The sequence below is a fragment of the Nannospalax galili genome, unplaced genomic scaffold, assembly GCF_000622305.1.
Source record: "Nannospalax galili isolate Female #2095 unplaced genomic scaffold, S.galili_v1.0 scaffold186, whole genome shotgun sequence".
Taxonomy (NCBI): domain Eukaryota; kingdom Metazoa; phylum Chordata; class Mammalia; order Rodentia; family Spalacidae; genus Nannospalax; species Nannospalax galili.
In genome coordinates, this window is record NW_008358774.1 from 4,291,631 (window position 1) to 4,307,201 (window position 15,571).

Sequence of the window (15,571 nt, forward strand, 5' to 3'; positions counted from 1 at the left end):
AGTTGTATAAGGTAGTTGCTTACTCAAATATCTTTTTCAATTAACTGTTAAAGTTACTTACAACTTAACTATAATCTCAATTTTCCCACATGTTTAAAAACACAGCTCTGATACCTTTGAACTTATAGTGTATCTAAAAACCATGACCCAGGGTGTGTCTCTTTCAGGAGTATTAAACACTTGTTTCCCAATCTCCAGTCTTCCCCAACTTTCATAAAAGATACAAAGCCTAAGTCTTGAAAGGAAGACTGTAAGCCAAAAATTTCAATATTTTCAGAGCATAATTTGGTTCCTAGAAATGTTAAAGTAGTGCAGTTCATATCCAGACATACCAACTGTATCTAAAAAGTAAGGCATTTCCTAGCTGGGTGTATGGGAGAATTTACAAAAATTCTAAAACGGGGAAAACAATAGGATTGAGGCCATGTAACAATTCTGAAAAAGAAGCATGGGAAGTTACTAGGTCTCCCCAGTCAATCAGAAACAGCACATTAAAATGAATTTAAGATGACAGCATCCCCAAATCAGAAAACCCAATTAAAACTATTAGGGATAGTAAAATAGATCACCAAAAGATCAATATACTGTTCTCAACTGCTTAAGGTGATCAATTTTGGACTCCAGAAAAGTTTAGAAATCCACAGTCTAGAGTATCATTGAAAATCTCTTTTGATCACACAGGTGATACGATGTGACAAGAACATTCCAAGTACCCTCTTTATACTGCAGCCTACCTGGAGGACCTGATATGCTCAGCCACCCTGTACCACACTGTTGTTATTCCTAGTGGAGTGTGCCCTTCTTCCCTCCAAATCAATTCTCTACAGAAGATAGTGTCTCTAGGCCCAGCTTCCTTACTCTTATCCCCTTTCACAGTGTATTAACTTTTTTGGACTAGAGTATCAGTAAATTACTCATGGCTTTTGTGATCCACATACAAACCCCCCCTCCAGTCAATGATCTAGCTCCACAGTTCTACTCAGGAAATGTTTGGGGTAGACAGCAAGCAAGGAACAGGTTTTCCTTCTGCCAACTGTCACTGTCATTAAAAAAAACAAAACAAAGCAAAAAAACTCTAGTACCACCACAAGCTAAAAACTCTACAGTCACTGCTTACCATCTTGTATATAGTATTTAACAAACAAAACAAAATGTGGGTAGGTGTGGTGGCACATGCCTGTAATCCCTACACCTGGGAGGTAGAGGTAAGAGAATCAGGAGTTCAAGTACATATAGATTTCAAGGGAAGCCTGAGTCTTAAAATACCAATAAACAAACAACAAACAAAACAAAAACAAACAGACCAAAACCTGACTACAATATCTTTGAAGTGAAAGTCTGCAGCCTCCACATGATTGCCTTCCCCAGTTTGTCTGTATTCTTGCACTGGCTCAAGTCCAGAAAAGCAAGTTAGGGCAAGAAATTTCTCTCATGACATTGCTACAATTTGTTCTCTTTGGAAGTACATATTATACACAAAGAAAAAACATATACACATATATATTCTGCCATATAAAATACTGACTGAGAAGAAATGAGAGAGGAGCTCTGGGTAGTTAAGATAATAAGCCCAATGTAAACAACACAATAACCAAGATAGACTTAAAAGGACACAGGACAAAAGGAGGTGGTTTATAGAGTTAACAGTTTAGGAAAAAAGAAGATTAAAAGGCAAGAAAGGCACATCTTATTAGTAAAATAAACACATCGTCCCTCAGAAAAGTTACAATGATATGAATCCTACTTGGTATTGCACATAAAATGTATTTTTAAAAAATTTCTGTACCTTACAGTAAAATCATAGGAACAAGAGGCCATCACGGAAGCATGAAATGGTGAAAACTGGAAGAGGAAAAATAAAAAGGTCAGGTGTAATCCTAACAAGCTATTGCAAGGGTCCATCTACTGACAGAACAAACCAGCTTGCTCAGGAACAACACTCAGGTCATGTTTTCCTGACCCTTACGTAAGTATTCCTTTATAAGAAAACCTTTTATTATTATGTCCTACTAAGAAAATCATCCTTCAAACTCGACAGAGCTGATTTAGAAGAAGTATTCTCAAATGTTGCAATTTTAAAAAAATTAAATACATATTCTTACTTGCTAGTCAAACATGACTCTATGCATATAGGGAATTCAAGTATGTGGTAGTACAATAATTATATTCATTGATTGTAAGAATATGGATGCTGTCATAAACAATCAGCAAAACAAACATTTAAATGTTAAATCAAATTCTTTAAAACAATTTTATGCTATATATGTATATATATATTCTATCATAAAAAATATCAAGTATAAAAATGCAAATTTTAAGCCAAGTGTTAAGAGTAAAAATGTGAAATACAAAATGTCCCTCCCAGGCTCATGTGTTTGAAGAGCTTGTACCTAGCTGGTGGTGGTGTTTTTGGAGGTTGTGGAATCCCATGGCTTGAGCTGACAGGCAGGCATGGCAATTACCAGCTGGCTCTACTTGCAGCCAATCCAGGAAATGTGAGGAAGCTGCTCTGCAAGCTCCCACAGCCCCAGACAAAGCCAGTCCCAGCCACCTGCCTTCCACCCACAAAACTTGAACAAAAATATATCCATCTTCTCTTGTTTCTGTCAGGTATTTTGTCCTAGTAATATGAAATATAACCAATACATCAAGTGGCATTGTCATATAAATAATAAACAAACTACACAGACTATCTTTACAATTTTATACACACACACACACACACACACACACACATAATGTTTATTTTAGTCTTTTTGAGACAGGGTCTTCCTGTAGCCCCAGCTGGCCTGGAACTTGCTATGTAGACCAGGCTGGCCTTGAACTCACAGAGATTCACCTGCCTCTGCCAGACGAGTGCTGGGATTAAAGACATATGTCACCACATCTGGCTGCAATTATATTTGACCAGTGTGTTTGTTTGTTTATTTTTAGTGTGTGTAGTGCTAGATGCACATGATGCAAGTGCTCAGTTACTGAGCTACACATAAGCTTTATCAGTATTTTAAAAGTTATATATACATATATAACTACATTTGGTGTGTGGCGGGGGACACTGAGGTAGGGTCTTATGCAGTTTAAGCTGGCCTCAAACTTGTTATGTAGTTGAGAAAGATCTTAATTTCTGACACTCCTGTCTCTACCTTCCAAATGCTGGGATTATAGACATGTGACACCATGCCAGGTTTTATGTGATACTGGGGATTAAATCCAGGGATTTATGCATGCTAAGAAGCACTTACAACTGAGCCACATCACCACCCCATAACTACATTTGGATAGTACTTTACAGTTTGCAAAGTACGTTTACTACATTACCACATTTCATTCTCAGAACACTTCTGAAATATTCATAGAAAATATCTTCCTATTAGTAAAACCTGTCCTTATAAGACCACCATTAAAAAAATAAAAAGAAATCTTAGTGCAGTGGATGGTGGTTACCACAGAAACTGACAAGTCCAAGTGCAGAGCATAAGTGACTATAGATTGCTCAGTCCCAAGTGGGACATCTATATCACCCCTTCCACCAAAGCTCAAAAAAGAGGAGGTGGGCAGATTGTAAGAGCTGGGGGTTGGTGGAAGACTGCTATGAACTCTGTCTTCTGGACCTGCCCAATATCAAGCCAGTGAACATTCTAGCATGAAAGGAGGGGCTCAAGAGGCCCTACCCCTAGCTGAGAGCTATTGGCAGTTGATAGATAGCTACCCAGGGAGGGTTAGTTTTCTTTAGGGGTGTGGCCTCCAAAACTGCCAGTGCTCCACTGGATGGCCCTAAACCATGTGCATACAGGCAGCTCTAATTGCCAGCTCAGTGGGTTATTAATAAAAAAAAAAAGAGGATATGAAGTTGGGAACAGGATGAGAGTGCTTTGGTGAAGATGGAAGGGGAAGGGGATATGATCAAAATATTTCATATACATGTAAGAAATTCTCAAAGAGCAAAATCAAATAAATAAAGAGCAAAATGCTACCATAGAGTACTGTACTGTATTACAGCCAGTAACATTTAAAATACTAATTTAGTAGAGATTTATAACTTTAAGAAGAGGAATAATGTAAGGTTATCATATAGAAAAGATCAATAAAGTACTCTTTTTTTTTTCCTCTGCTCTGCCAGGAATAAAGTACTTTTTAATCTTTGATACAAAAAATATTATCAGGGGATGTCATTTGATAAGGGGTTTTTCACAGTAACACAGCAGGACTCATCTGAACAATAGCTAAAAAACTAAAGTTATGTTTTTAAAATTTTATTTTTTTATTTTATGTGTATGCATGTATTGCCTGCAAGTAGGTAAGTGCACCCATGTCATGCAATGCCCCGGAGGTCAGAAGAGGCTGTCGGATCCCCTGGGACTGGAGTTACGGACAGTTGTTAGCTGCCATGTGGGTGCTGGGATTCGAACCTGGGTCTTCTGCAAGAACAACCAGTGTTCTTAACCACTGAGCCATCTCTCCAGCCCCAGAACTAAAGTTATCTTAAAACCAAGGTACATTTCTTGGGGACAACATTAAAAAGTTACTTCATCTTCTATTTACAGAGTAGAAAATTTTCTATACTACATACACTTGTGAACTTTCATATATACCATCATGTTAGAGAGAGAAATTACCATCTCTCCATACTATTGAAGAGCCACTCTCACTGAATGGAAAAGTATTAAGTAGACAATGCTAAAAATACTCTACTACAGCTAAAAAAAATAACATTAAAAGAAACAGTAGATTGGAGAATAACAAGATTAGAAGACTTTTTATTTAATCTACAGTAGGGTGTCTTTATGTCCTCCCAACTTATTAATGAGTATGACCTACATTTAGCTTCCAGTATTATCATTAATTAGATAACAAAAAGACATGTTAAGAAAGAATTAATAATCCCAGCACTTGGGAGGCTGAGGCAGGAAGACTATAATCTTAAGGCCAACCTGGGCTACACAGTGAGACCTAATGGCTGAGGATATAGTTGAATGGGAAAGCACTTGCCTAACAACTGTGCAAGGCCCTGGGTTTGATTCCCAGAACCAAAGAACTTCAACCCCTAAACACTCTTTTATGTATACTTCATTGATTATACTGCTGTTTAAGTTTTTATTGTACATATAAAAGGCAAAGATTAAAAACTTACTTTTACCCTCCTAATAGCATAGGTGTGACCAAGAAGTTCAAAGACAGGTTGCCGGACATTCCTTAAATCCCAGCCTCTCAAACTACAATCTACTGCTCCTGTCACCACCAAGTTCTGAAAACAATTCAGAGAAAAGTAAACTCTAACACGTTTGTAATTAAACAGTACTAGGGCTCTCCCACTAGAAACAATCCACTTTTTAAGTAATTACTTAATGCATAGCCAGAAGTTATTCTTTTGTTGCATAACAAGCATAGAAAGAAATCAAATTAGATGTTTCATAGCAAAAAAAAAAGTTATATAACTCAAGAGGAAAGGAACTAAACATATGCTTTACGCATATGATGGGACACCACACACAAGAGAAAAAAGGCATGATCCCAAATAGCAGCACTGAATTTTCTAACTTACCTTTACAAGTAGTGATAGGTACATTAACAGATTAAAACACTTTTGATAAATCAAACCATCTTTCTCTCCAAAAGGTTTCAACATGCTCTGAGGTCTTACCAGGCATTAAAAGGCAAGACGCTGGGCTGGAGGTATAGGTCCACGGTAGAACGCCTGCTAGCATGCATGTGTACAGCCCTGAGTTCAATCCCCAAAAACACAAACAGGGGAGGGGGAAAGGAGAAGAGAAGGGGAACAGAGGTGGAGAGGAGCAGGGGAGGGAGGGAGGGAGGAAAGGAAGGAGGAAGGGAGAAGAGGAAAACAATAGGGAAGATGCTTCTTGATTAGGACTATTTGAAAAAACAGTGTTTGTAAGTTACATTTATGTTTATTTTTCTAAGTCTAAATCAATTATAGTTCCCAATTCTGTTGGGCCAAGTCTTGCTATAATATCTAATCAGACCTGAGAATGTGTGCAAATAGTGGTGAACCTCCTACATAGTCAGGTTTTACTACCTGGGCCATCTAAAGGCCTCAGTGAGCACAGGATGGCTGAACAGGCACTCTGTATATCCCATGTTATGGTCTGAATGTCAAGTATCTCCCACAGGATCACTCTTGAAGCCTGGTGCTCAGTGGATGGTGCTGTTTTAGACAATTTCGGAAAGTTTAAGAAGTAAGGCCTAGCTAAAAGCAGGATATGGGGGCTGTAGTTCAACCTAGATCCCTCTTCCTTTCTCTACTTTCTGTGCACCATGAGATGGGTATCCTCTGCCACGTGTTCCCACCACCACGAGGTCAAGCCTCACTGTAAGCCCAGGGCCAATGAAGCCGAGGAGACAGACTGCAACCTCTGAAACTGGGAGCAAAAAATCAACCCTCCTTCCTTCAAGTTGTTTTGCTTGGTTCTTTATCACAGTGACTCAAAAGTCTATCACAGCACCTGAGTGTCTGAATAACGCTGGGATTTACTATAAGCTCATGGTGAAGAAAAGTTTCAGTGATTAAAAAAAATTTTAGCTATGCCTTTTTAGAATTCCTAAAAGTATAAAAACAGACCACAATCTAATGTCTCTATGTGAAAAATTCACTAATTGTGGGAGCCATTAAAACTGCTGTGATGAGATGCTGGGGAGTTGAGTGTGAAGTGCTCTTCCATAGAAGCCAGGACCCATGTGGATTGCAACTGCCTTCACTGACATTGCATGACATGGGTGCACTCACATGCAGGAAAAATACTCATACACATAAGATAAAAATAAGTAAATAAATGAAAAAATATTAAGCCTTTTGAGGCATATCAACAGTATATTAACATATTTAATCCATTCCTATTTTTTCCTTTCATTCCTATTTTTAATTCATATAACTGAAGCTTTACAAAAAGTTACACATGAACACTTTTATCTTACAGATCCATGAAAATTAGGGCTTAAAAAGGAAGATGAGTCCCATGAAGGCACACGCCTTTAGTCCCAGCACTCAGAAGGCAGAGGCAGAGGCAGAGGCAGTGGTAGGCGGATCTCTGTGAGTTCTAGGCCAATCTGGTCTCCATAGCGAGGAGATAACCCTACCTCAAAAAAAGACAAAAAAAAAAAAAAAAAAAAAAGGAAGATGAAACAAATTCAAAAACTGATAGACTGTCAAATTAAAAATGAAGTTATAAACAGTTCAGCAGCCTAATCAAGTGAAAAAGAAATTAGGCAAAAGGTGACAAAGTGGCAGAGTTAAAGAAATTAGGCGATTGTAATGCAGTTTCCAAAAACCAGAGAGGCTGCACTACTGAACTTTTGAGAATTTCTGTTTCTTATTTTGCCTGATTTAGGAGCACTCAAGTCCAATTAATGCTACTGCAGGTCAATCACAATCATTCACTAGAAATGAAGGGACTGAATTTAACTTAATGGTCCAGGAACACCACCAAAGTCCACATAAAAAAGATGAGTAAAATCATGGGCACTTTGACATTTAGAAGGGCAGCATCAAGGGGTGGGGCCACATACTGTACCTCATCATATTTACACCAGTCACAGCTTAGGATTTCTGTCTGATGTGCGGGAATCACAATTCTGACTCCTGTGGTCTTCACATCCCAAATTCTCAGAGTCTGGTCGCCTGACAGAAAAGGAAGGCTTCATCAACTTCCACCATATCCTGTATTACTTGGGTGCTCAGTGACTGAGTGAGTGCATAATGAAAACACTTCCACTGTTAGGCTACTCCACCTTTACATGTTCCTAAACCATAATAATGCATAAGAACTACTAAAAAGGAAGAACTACGAACAATAATGCACCCTGATAATGCTTTTACATCTAGTCAAAGAGGAAAATTTGAGCTGGGCGTAGTGGCACATGCCTTTAATCCCAACACTTGGGAGGCAGAGGCAAGTGGATTTCTGTGAGTTCGAGCCAGCCTGGTCTACATAGCGAGTTACAGGCCAGCTGTGGTTACAGGGAGACTCTGTCTCAAAAAGACCAAAAAAAAAGGAGGAAAATTTGAATCTCCCAATGTGAGAGTCCAAACGAGAAACTTTCACTCTTCGGAGTAGCCAAAAGGGATAAATTTTTAATTCTCTGAGTATTGGTTTGTTCTTAGTGCTGAGGCTGGAACTGGGGGCCTCAAGCATGATAAATGCACATTCTACCTCAGAACTATACAACGAGCTCCTATATTTGGTATATATATGCTACATTTTAATAGGTCAGCTAAAGGAAAATTTTTCTCTTTGGAAAAGAACAAGTTCAAAATGTATAAAGATTATATACTGCACCATTAAAAATGTTTTGTATTGCTTTACCACCTAACTCTTAGAAATAAAATCTAAGGTTCAAAGACTCCACCAATACTGCATGTGCACTCGCGGACACACACACACACACACACACACACACACACACACACACACTGCACAAATGCAGACAAACTGAAAGTAACAGGCAAGGCAGCTTTCACTTAGAGTGCATTCTGTCATTCTGGTTGGGGACGTATACCTGAGTGAGTACTGTGTCTTTTCCTCATTGGCTGGGGTCTGAATTCACAGTCCTTTCCACGTGGCTAGTTTTAAAAGAATCAGCACAAAGGAAACAAAGGCTAAGGTTCAAAGGGTTGGCCCAAAGAGGAAAAGGCTCAGCAGCCCCAGGCCATCAGGTTCCAGAAATGAAGCAGTACTTTTGCACAAACAGAAAAAATTCAATAAAAATATATATTGGGAAAAAAGGTTTGAATCCCTCCCCTCCCCTAGACTGAGAGCTCAACAGTTAAGAGCACTCACTACTCTTGCAGAGGACCTGGGTACAGTGCCCAGCACCCATGTGGTAGCTAATAACCCTCCACAATTCCACTTAGAAGGGAGCCAATGCCCGCTTCTGGCCTCTGCAGGCATTGCACATATGTGATGCACTTGCATCCCTGCAGGCAAAACAATCAATACACATAAAAATAAAGAAAATTTTCTTTAAAAAATACTTGAATTCCTTGCCCTAAACCAAAGTTTTACAGTGTCACAGAAAAAACTGATATTTAATGTTTCTGACTAAATGATTACATGATACTTGCCTTCAATTTTTCTAAATTATGATTCTCATGGAATAAAACACTGACTGGGTGAATAAAATTCAGAATACATACATCTACCTCAACTGATGAAGGAAAATGGCTACTTTGATAAGAACACAGTCTCTGGCATGCTAGCAGGTAGGGGTTGGCATACCTACGTAGGCTATGTAACATCTCTGAGACTGATTCCTCATCTCTAAAATACAGAATGTCTACCTTACAAGGTTGCAGTACAAAGATTTAATAGAATAGTTTCCATAAAGTGCCTGGCATGATCTCTAACACATAGTAGACTATATAGTATGTAAAAATGTTAATTCAAAAAATTTCCTTATCTATATGTATTTCTAATTCTCAATCATGTCACATAGCTAAAAGCTACTTTAGACAGTTTATCCCCTGGCTTCTTTGGAAACTGCTGAAGAAAAATAAGAATTAAACTTATTGGTGATAATGAATATAGAAGTTAAGAGCAGGGGCTTTGAAGTTCCAGAGTCTGGCTCTAATCCAGCTTGACTGAACCCTGTTGATGTTTAGTACAGTTATTTAACTTTGCTGATCCTTACTCTCCTTATCATCAATTACATATTTGACAAAATATCTGTATGTGTGTAAGAGAGCAGAAAGAAAACATTTCCCCTAATTTATAGAAAAAAGTAACATAAATAAAAATAATACATTGACTGTGAAGCACTTGTTCTGGGCACTATTAGGAAGCCACACAGAGCAGTTGTAAGGGTTGCATGCTAGAAGCCAGATCACCTAGATTCTGATATTAGGTTCTGGTTCCATTGCATCATATTCTGGACATGTTACATCATCTCCATATGCTTTATTTTCCTTATTTATAAAGTATTGTAAAAATTAGTTTTGATAGTATCAAAATTCCTTCTCATATAGCTATTGTAATACTTTTAAGTTCTAGTTCTATTGCTTGTAGGCAAAGGACACTTCTCACCATGGAGAAAGTGAATGTAATTTTCCCTAAGTTTCTGCCTCTAAAAAAGTCAAGTCCCAGAGAAAAACATTTTATTCAGCACAGGGCTTCCATTGAAACACACGAATGCTCCAGGGATGCTCACTAGCTTCCCAGAACTGCTTTTTAATACTGTGTGGGAAACTATAGTCATTATATCAAGAATAAAACACTGTCTAAAGACCAATAAGCTTGTGTTCCTGATAATTACCTTATCTGAGCATGTGAATTTATTTCAAGTACCAACAAGTTACGGTGAGTACAGACTTTATAGGAGATTATGAAGTGACTTATTTTAGTACATTGATCTCATAATGTTGAGTAAAACAAAGCAGATACAAGAGTATATATTAGGTGATGTTAATTAGATATTAGAAGGCAAACATAAGTCATCTCTGGGATGCAAGGAGCAGGAAGAGGCTGTGACTTGAAGGAAGGAGGGATCTTCTGATACAATTCTATTTCTTGGTATGAGTGCTGGTTATATAGATTTTCTCACTGTGAAAATTCATCAAGTTGTGTGCTCAAGGATATACAATGTTTTGCACGTATATAAAAAATTAAACAACAAAGGTTGGGTAGATAGTTTCTCTATTTCTCTGACACAGTATCTGGCCCTACACTAGCATATTCAGGCAACATTTCCTTCTAAAAGTTACATTTAGGTTGTCCTCTCTAGCAGCTAACTTGAGGGAAAGAAAACTGTGAAGACTGCTCTGCAGAAGCTAGAGATTCTACTTCCTTGATAGACATGACTGTTGTGGACAATTGGCACTCTGTCCTTATCACTGTGTTTTCTAGGTAAGAGAGAGACCTAGTCAAATGGTATAACTCAACTCTTTCAGCCACCAAGATAGCTACAGTTCCATTGATGTTGTTTTGTTTTTAAAAATCACATTTTCCAACCTGTGGCCAGACAGGTCACAAGCCAAAGGGGAGAAACCAGTACTATTATTCTGCTAAGTGGACATAGTATTAAACTGATTCCTAATGACTTATTATACCCAAAGATTAATGCATCTCTCAACTCTCACCAGAGAAGCTTCCTCATGCAGCACATGGTGAGTAACACAGAGAATCACAACTGGACAGCATGGAGAGACTAGAAGACTGTAGAGTACTTATCCCTGAATAGGACACCTATATAAACCTCTGCCTCTCAAGGCTCAGAGATCAATGCAGAACAGAGGGCAGAAAGATTGTAAGAGTGTAAGAGTCAAAGGTGGTGGATTACCACAAAGTAAACAGAATTTTCTAGACAGCTGGGCACTCATATGAACTCACAGCAAGCACAAGACCCATGTAAGCTCAAGTCAGACAAAATCCCAGCATAGACATGGGGAAGTAGGTAAGAAGCCCCTAGGTAGACAGGATGAATGGTAACTGATAGCTCCTGGGAGAGGGAAAGTCATTTTTCTTAAAGGGGTATGGCACTAGGTAGCCTAACCAGGCTCCAGTGGATCAACCCACAGCAAGGGCATTTAGGGACACAAATTTGACTTGATAGGCATATATATATATACATATATATATGATCTATATATGGGGCATTGAAGGGGTGTAGATATGGAAGGGGTTCTAAATATGATAAAATATTGTATGAAATTTGCAAAAATTGAATTAAAAATTAGATCTTCTAGAGAACTGGCCTTTTACTGTGACAAGGACATTTATCAGACCCTGTGATAGTGCCAGAAGCCCACCTGAATCACCAGCTTGTCTTACAAGTTGCAGAGCTACCACTGACCACAGAAGCAGCAGAACAGGAAGTGCTATCTGTTACTATGGCTAATTTCAAACTACAGGAAGTAGGAGGAAGTTGGGTAAGACTCTGTAAACAGTCTGAAAGTGTGGTGTGAAGTGAACTGAGTACCAAGAGGACTTTGAGCCTCAATTAATTGAATTGAAATACCAGATGCCTGTCAGATGTAATATGACTTTTCTTAGAGTAGAATGAGGCTTATTTAACCACCAGCTGGAACCCACACATTCAGGCCTGGCTACGACTTATGTAATTATATGGAGTCTGTAATGACAATAATTTAGTTTTCCTGGTTCAAAAGAAAGTTTACTTCATATTAATCCTCTATATAAAGAGCTCAAATGTTCTTCTTTCTGTCTCATATAGTTTATAAATATGAATTCTGTATTAATATAACTACCATAAACTACACAAAACATAATATCCTTAAAGAACTCTGCTATGGAAGGCAAGCCTAGATCTGGCTCTCTAGAAATTCTCCCTTTTGGTATTAACTTAGCTAATGGCAGAAAATTTGGTCCTATATTTACAAATACTACGCAACACTGGAGGTGTGTATGTGTGTGTGTGGTGCATGCACATGCATGCATGCACATGTGAAGGCCAGAGCAGGACATCAGGTGTCTTCCTTTCTGCCTTACTGCCTTGAGACAGGACCTCACACGGACCCAGAAGTTTGCCATTTCACCTGGGCTGGCTGGCCAGTGAGCTCTCAGGATCTGCCTCTCTCTGTCCCCTAATGCTGGGGTTATGGATATGCACAGTCATGTCTGAATATATTTCAGATGAATATATTTCTATAAGAACAAGCACTGCAGTTTCAATTACATTAACGGAAATAAGCTACTAATTCAGCATTGCAAACAGAGTTATTCTATAGACCAGAGAAGTGTTCCCAAATCAGGTAGATGACTTGATTCAACTGCAAAAAACCTAGAAATTCCTACCTCCCCAAGGGCATTTTGATTCGGCAGGACTAAGATGGCTCAGAATCCTGTAGTTTAAGCCACCTTCTGATGACAGCAGGTTTTAGAATTACTAGGCTACTATGCTGTGTGCACTGGAGATTCTAAGGCAAGCTGCTTTAGACACTCCTCAGAATTTTAGTCCTCAGATCAGCACATATGCACAGCAAAGTCCATTCTGATGCTCTTCAAATATATTCTATTCACTGTATATTTCTTGCTTCCTAACTTTCACTCGTTCATAACGTAGCAGCTTGGACACTATTCCCTCAGGGAAGCATCCCTGACCAGACCCGCCAACCTCAGGAATCCACAAACTTCAGTGGACTCACATTATCAAATGAATTATCATTTCTACAATCCTTACCTGTACCAAGCTAAGTGGTCAGTGGTCTAAGTCTGATGTAGATTAGATCAATTATCATCAACACTCTATGGTAGCAGTGCTATTACAACCACTGTTTTAGAAATAGCAGAAAGATAGACGCTAAACAGCATGGCCAAAGACAGCCATACAACAGTGGGGGAAGCAGAACTTGATGCCAGAGCCCATGTTCCTAACCACTGTGTATACTACCTCTACCTCTCTTTCAAAACAGTGCCAGACCCCTTATCAGTGTGTGTCTAGTTTTTTCTTTGGCATTCTTCTCATTGCATGATATACTCTAGCATACTCTAGAAGGCCAGGAGCCCTCCTTTCTTCCTCACTTGCTGTAATAATAATCAAAGAATGCCAGTGTTCAGCTGTGAAAGGCATTCAGTCATAAAAGAACAAAGAAATGCTATAGAAGATGTAAAAAAACAAGACAAGCAGCCAGGTGTGGTAGCATACCTCTAGAATCCCAACACTCAAGAGGCCGAGGCAGAAGGTTTGCTAGTTGAAGGTCCACCTGGGCTATATGGTGAGACCTTGACTCAAAAACAACTAAAGAAAGAAAACAAAACAAATCAAGCAAAGAAAATCTACTAAGAAACTGACTTTTATACCTAAGCCACAAATAAGAGTTTTAATTTAAAGTTTACTGTGCCTGTTTATTATATGACAATCCTTTTGATATTTTTACATTTCAAATTTATGAAGTAGACTAATACCTAAAAATCAGCATGAAGAAATATTTCATAAAAATGACAAATTTCTGATATATTAACTTTCCAATGAGTTCTAAAACAGCCTTATTGTATCTAATATCACAGAAAAGATTTTAAAGTGATTCTTGTTTTAAGAAACCTATTCTGGGGGCTGGAGAGATGGCTCAGCTGCAAGAACACTGATTACTCTTGCAGAGGACTTGGGTTCAATTCCCAGCACCCACATGATGGCTAACAACCATTCCTAACTCCAATTCCAGGGGATCTGATACCCTTTTCTAACCTCTGAGGCCACTACACGACCTATATGGGGTGTACTACCTATATGTAGGCAATAGACTCATACACATAAAATAAATAAATCAAACATTTTTAAAAAAGAAACATATGAGACAGCCTGAGAAGGTTCCAACCTCCATCAGTGTAGCGGCTCTGATCTCAGCAGACCACCAGAGAGTACCGAGTTCTGGCCTCCCTATGGCCTCCCTCTGGCCTCCCTCTGGCATGGGGGCTGAGAACGCAGGTGACTCCTAAGAGCGACCAGATCCTGCCTTCAAGTGGTGAAGGAGGCCTGACTGAACATGACTGGAACCTGAACTGGGCTTCTGTGGGTACTCCTGAATAGCTGATTTGAAGCCATCAGTTCCCTCCAAATTAAGCCTGAGGGAACCTGAATCCTGTACCAACCACCTTTATATAACCAATAAAGAAAGGATTTAGGAACCTTGATAATACAAACAGAAGCATACTTCAACTTAATTCTCATATCAGAATCATAAACAAACTCACATGTGAAAATCACAACAAAAAAATAATAAATAGAAAGCCAAAACACTATGTCCTCACCAAATTCCACCAATCCTGTAGAAGAGTTCTACAAGGAGAAGCCCCTAGAGATAACCCAGGACACTGAATTTAAAAAAACAATCATAAACATGATCAAGGAATTCAACGAATTCAAAGAACACATGAACAAACAAATCAAAGAACTTAAAAAAGGGATAAACTTCTGAATGAATTCACAAAAGAGACAAAAACATTGAAGAAAACTCAGGCAGAAATGAAGAAGGAAGTGCAAAACTCAATAAGCCAACTTGAAACAACAGGGGAAAGCCCCAGAGCTAGAATGAATGAAATGAAAAACAGAATATCAACACTGGAGGATAAAGTTGAAGAATTGGACCACTCAAGCAAAGATTATGGAAAATTTTTAAAAATACAGGTGGCGCACACCTTTAATCCCAGATTTCGGAGGCAGAGGCAGGTGGATCTTTGTGAGTTTGAGGCCAGCATGCTCTACATAGTGAGTTCCAGGACAGCTCAGGCTACAGGGAGACCCTGTCTCAAAAAGACAAAAGAAAACAAACAAACAAAAACAAACAAACAAAAAAATACAGGAATGGAATATGCAAGAGAGGTGGGACACCATGAAAAGACCAAACCTAAGGATCACAGGAATAGAGGAAGGAGAAGAATTTCGGGTTAACGGTATTGACCAGACCTTAAACAGGATTATAAAAGAGAATTTCCCGAAATTAAGGAAAGACATCCCCATACAAATACAGGAAGCATATAGAACACCAAATAGGATGAGAAAAGAAACTCCCCATGACATATCATAGTAAAAACAATAAATGTATGGAACAGAGAGACTACTGAAAGCAAAAAGAAAAACAAGAAGATACCAACCAAACAGTCAA

General features: G+C 38.6%; 1 protein-coding gene across 1 annotated transcript in view; it reads right to left on the reverse strand.

Annotated features, from left to right (window-relative positions):
- Positions 1–15,571, reverse strand: part of Pex7 (peroxisomal biogenesis factor 7) — a 96,827-nt gene that overhangs the window by 46,935 nt on the left and 34,321 nt on the right. Inside the window, exons 6-8 of the mRNA XM_008822053.2 lie at positions 7,530–7,636; positions 5,132–5,245; positions 1,787–1,842 (exon numbers count right to left, since the gene is read on the reverse strand). Coding sequence (XP_008820275.1) covers positions 1,787–1,842; positions 5,132–5,245; positions 7,530–7,636 — 277 coding nt within the window. The remainder of the gene's footprint in view (positions 1–1,786; positions 1,843–5,131; positions 5,246–7,529; positions 7,637–15,571) is intronic.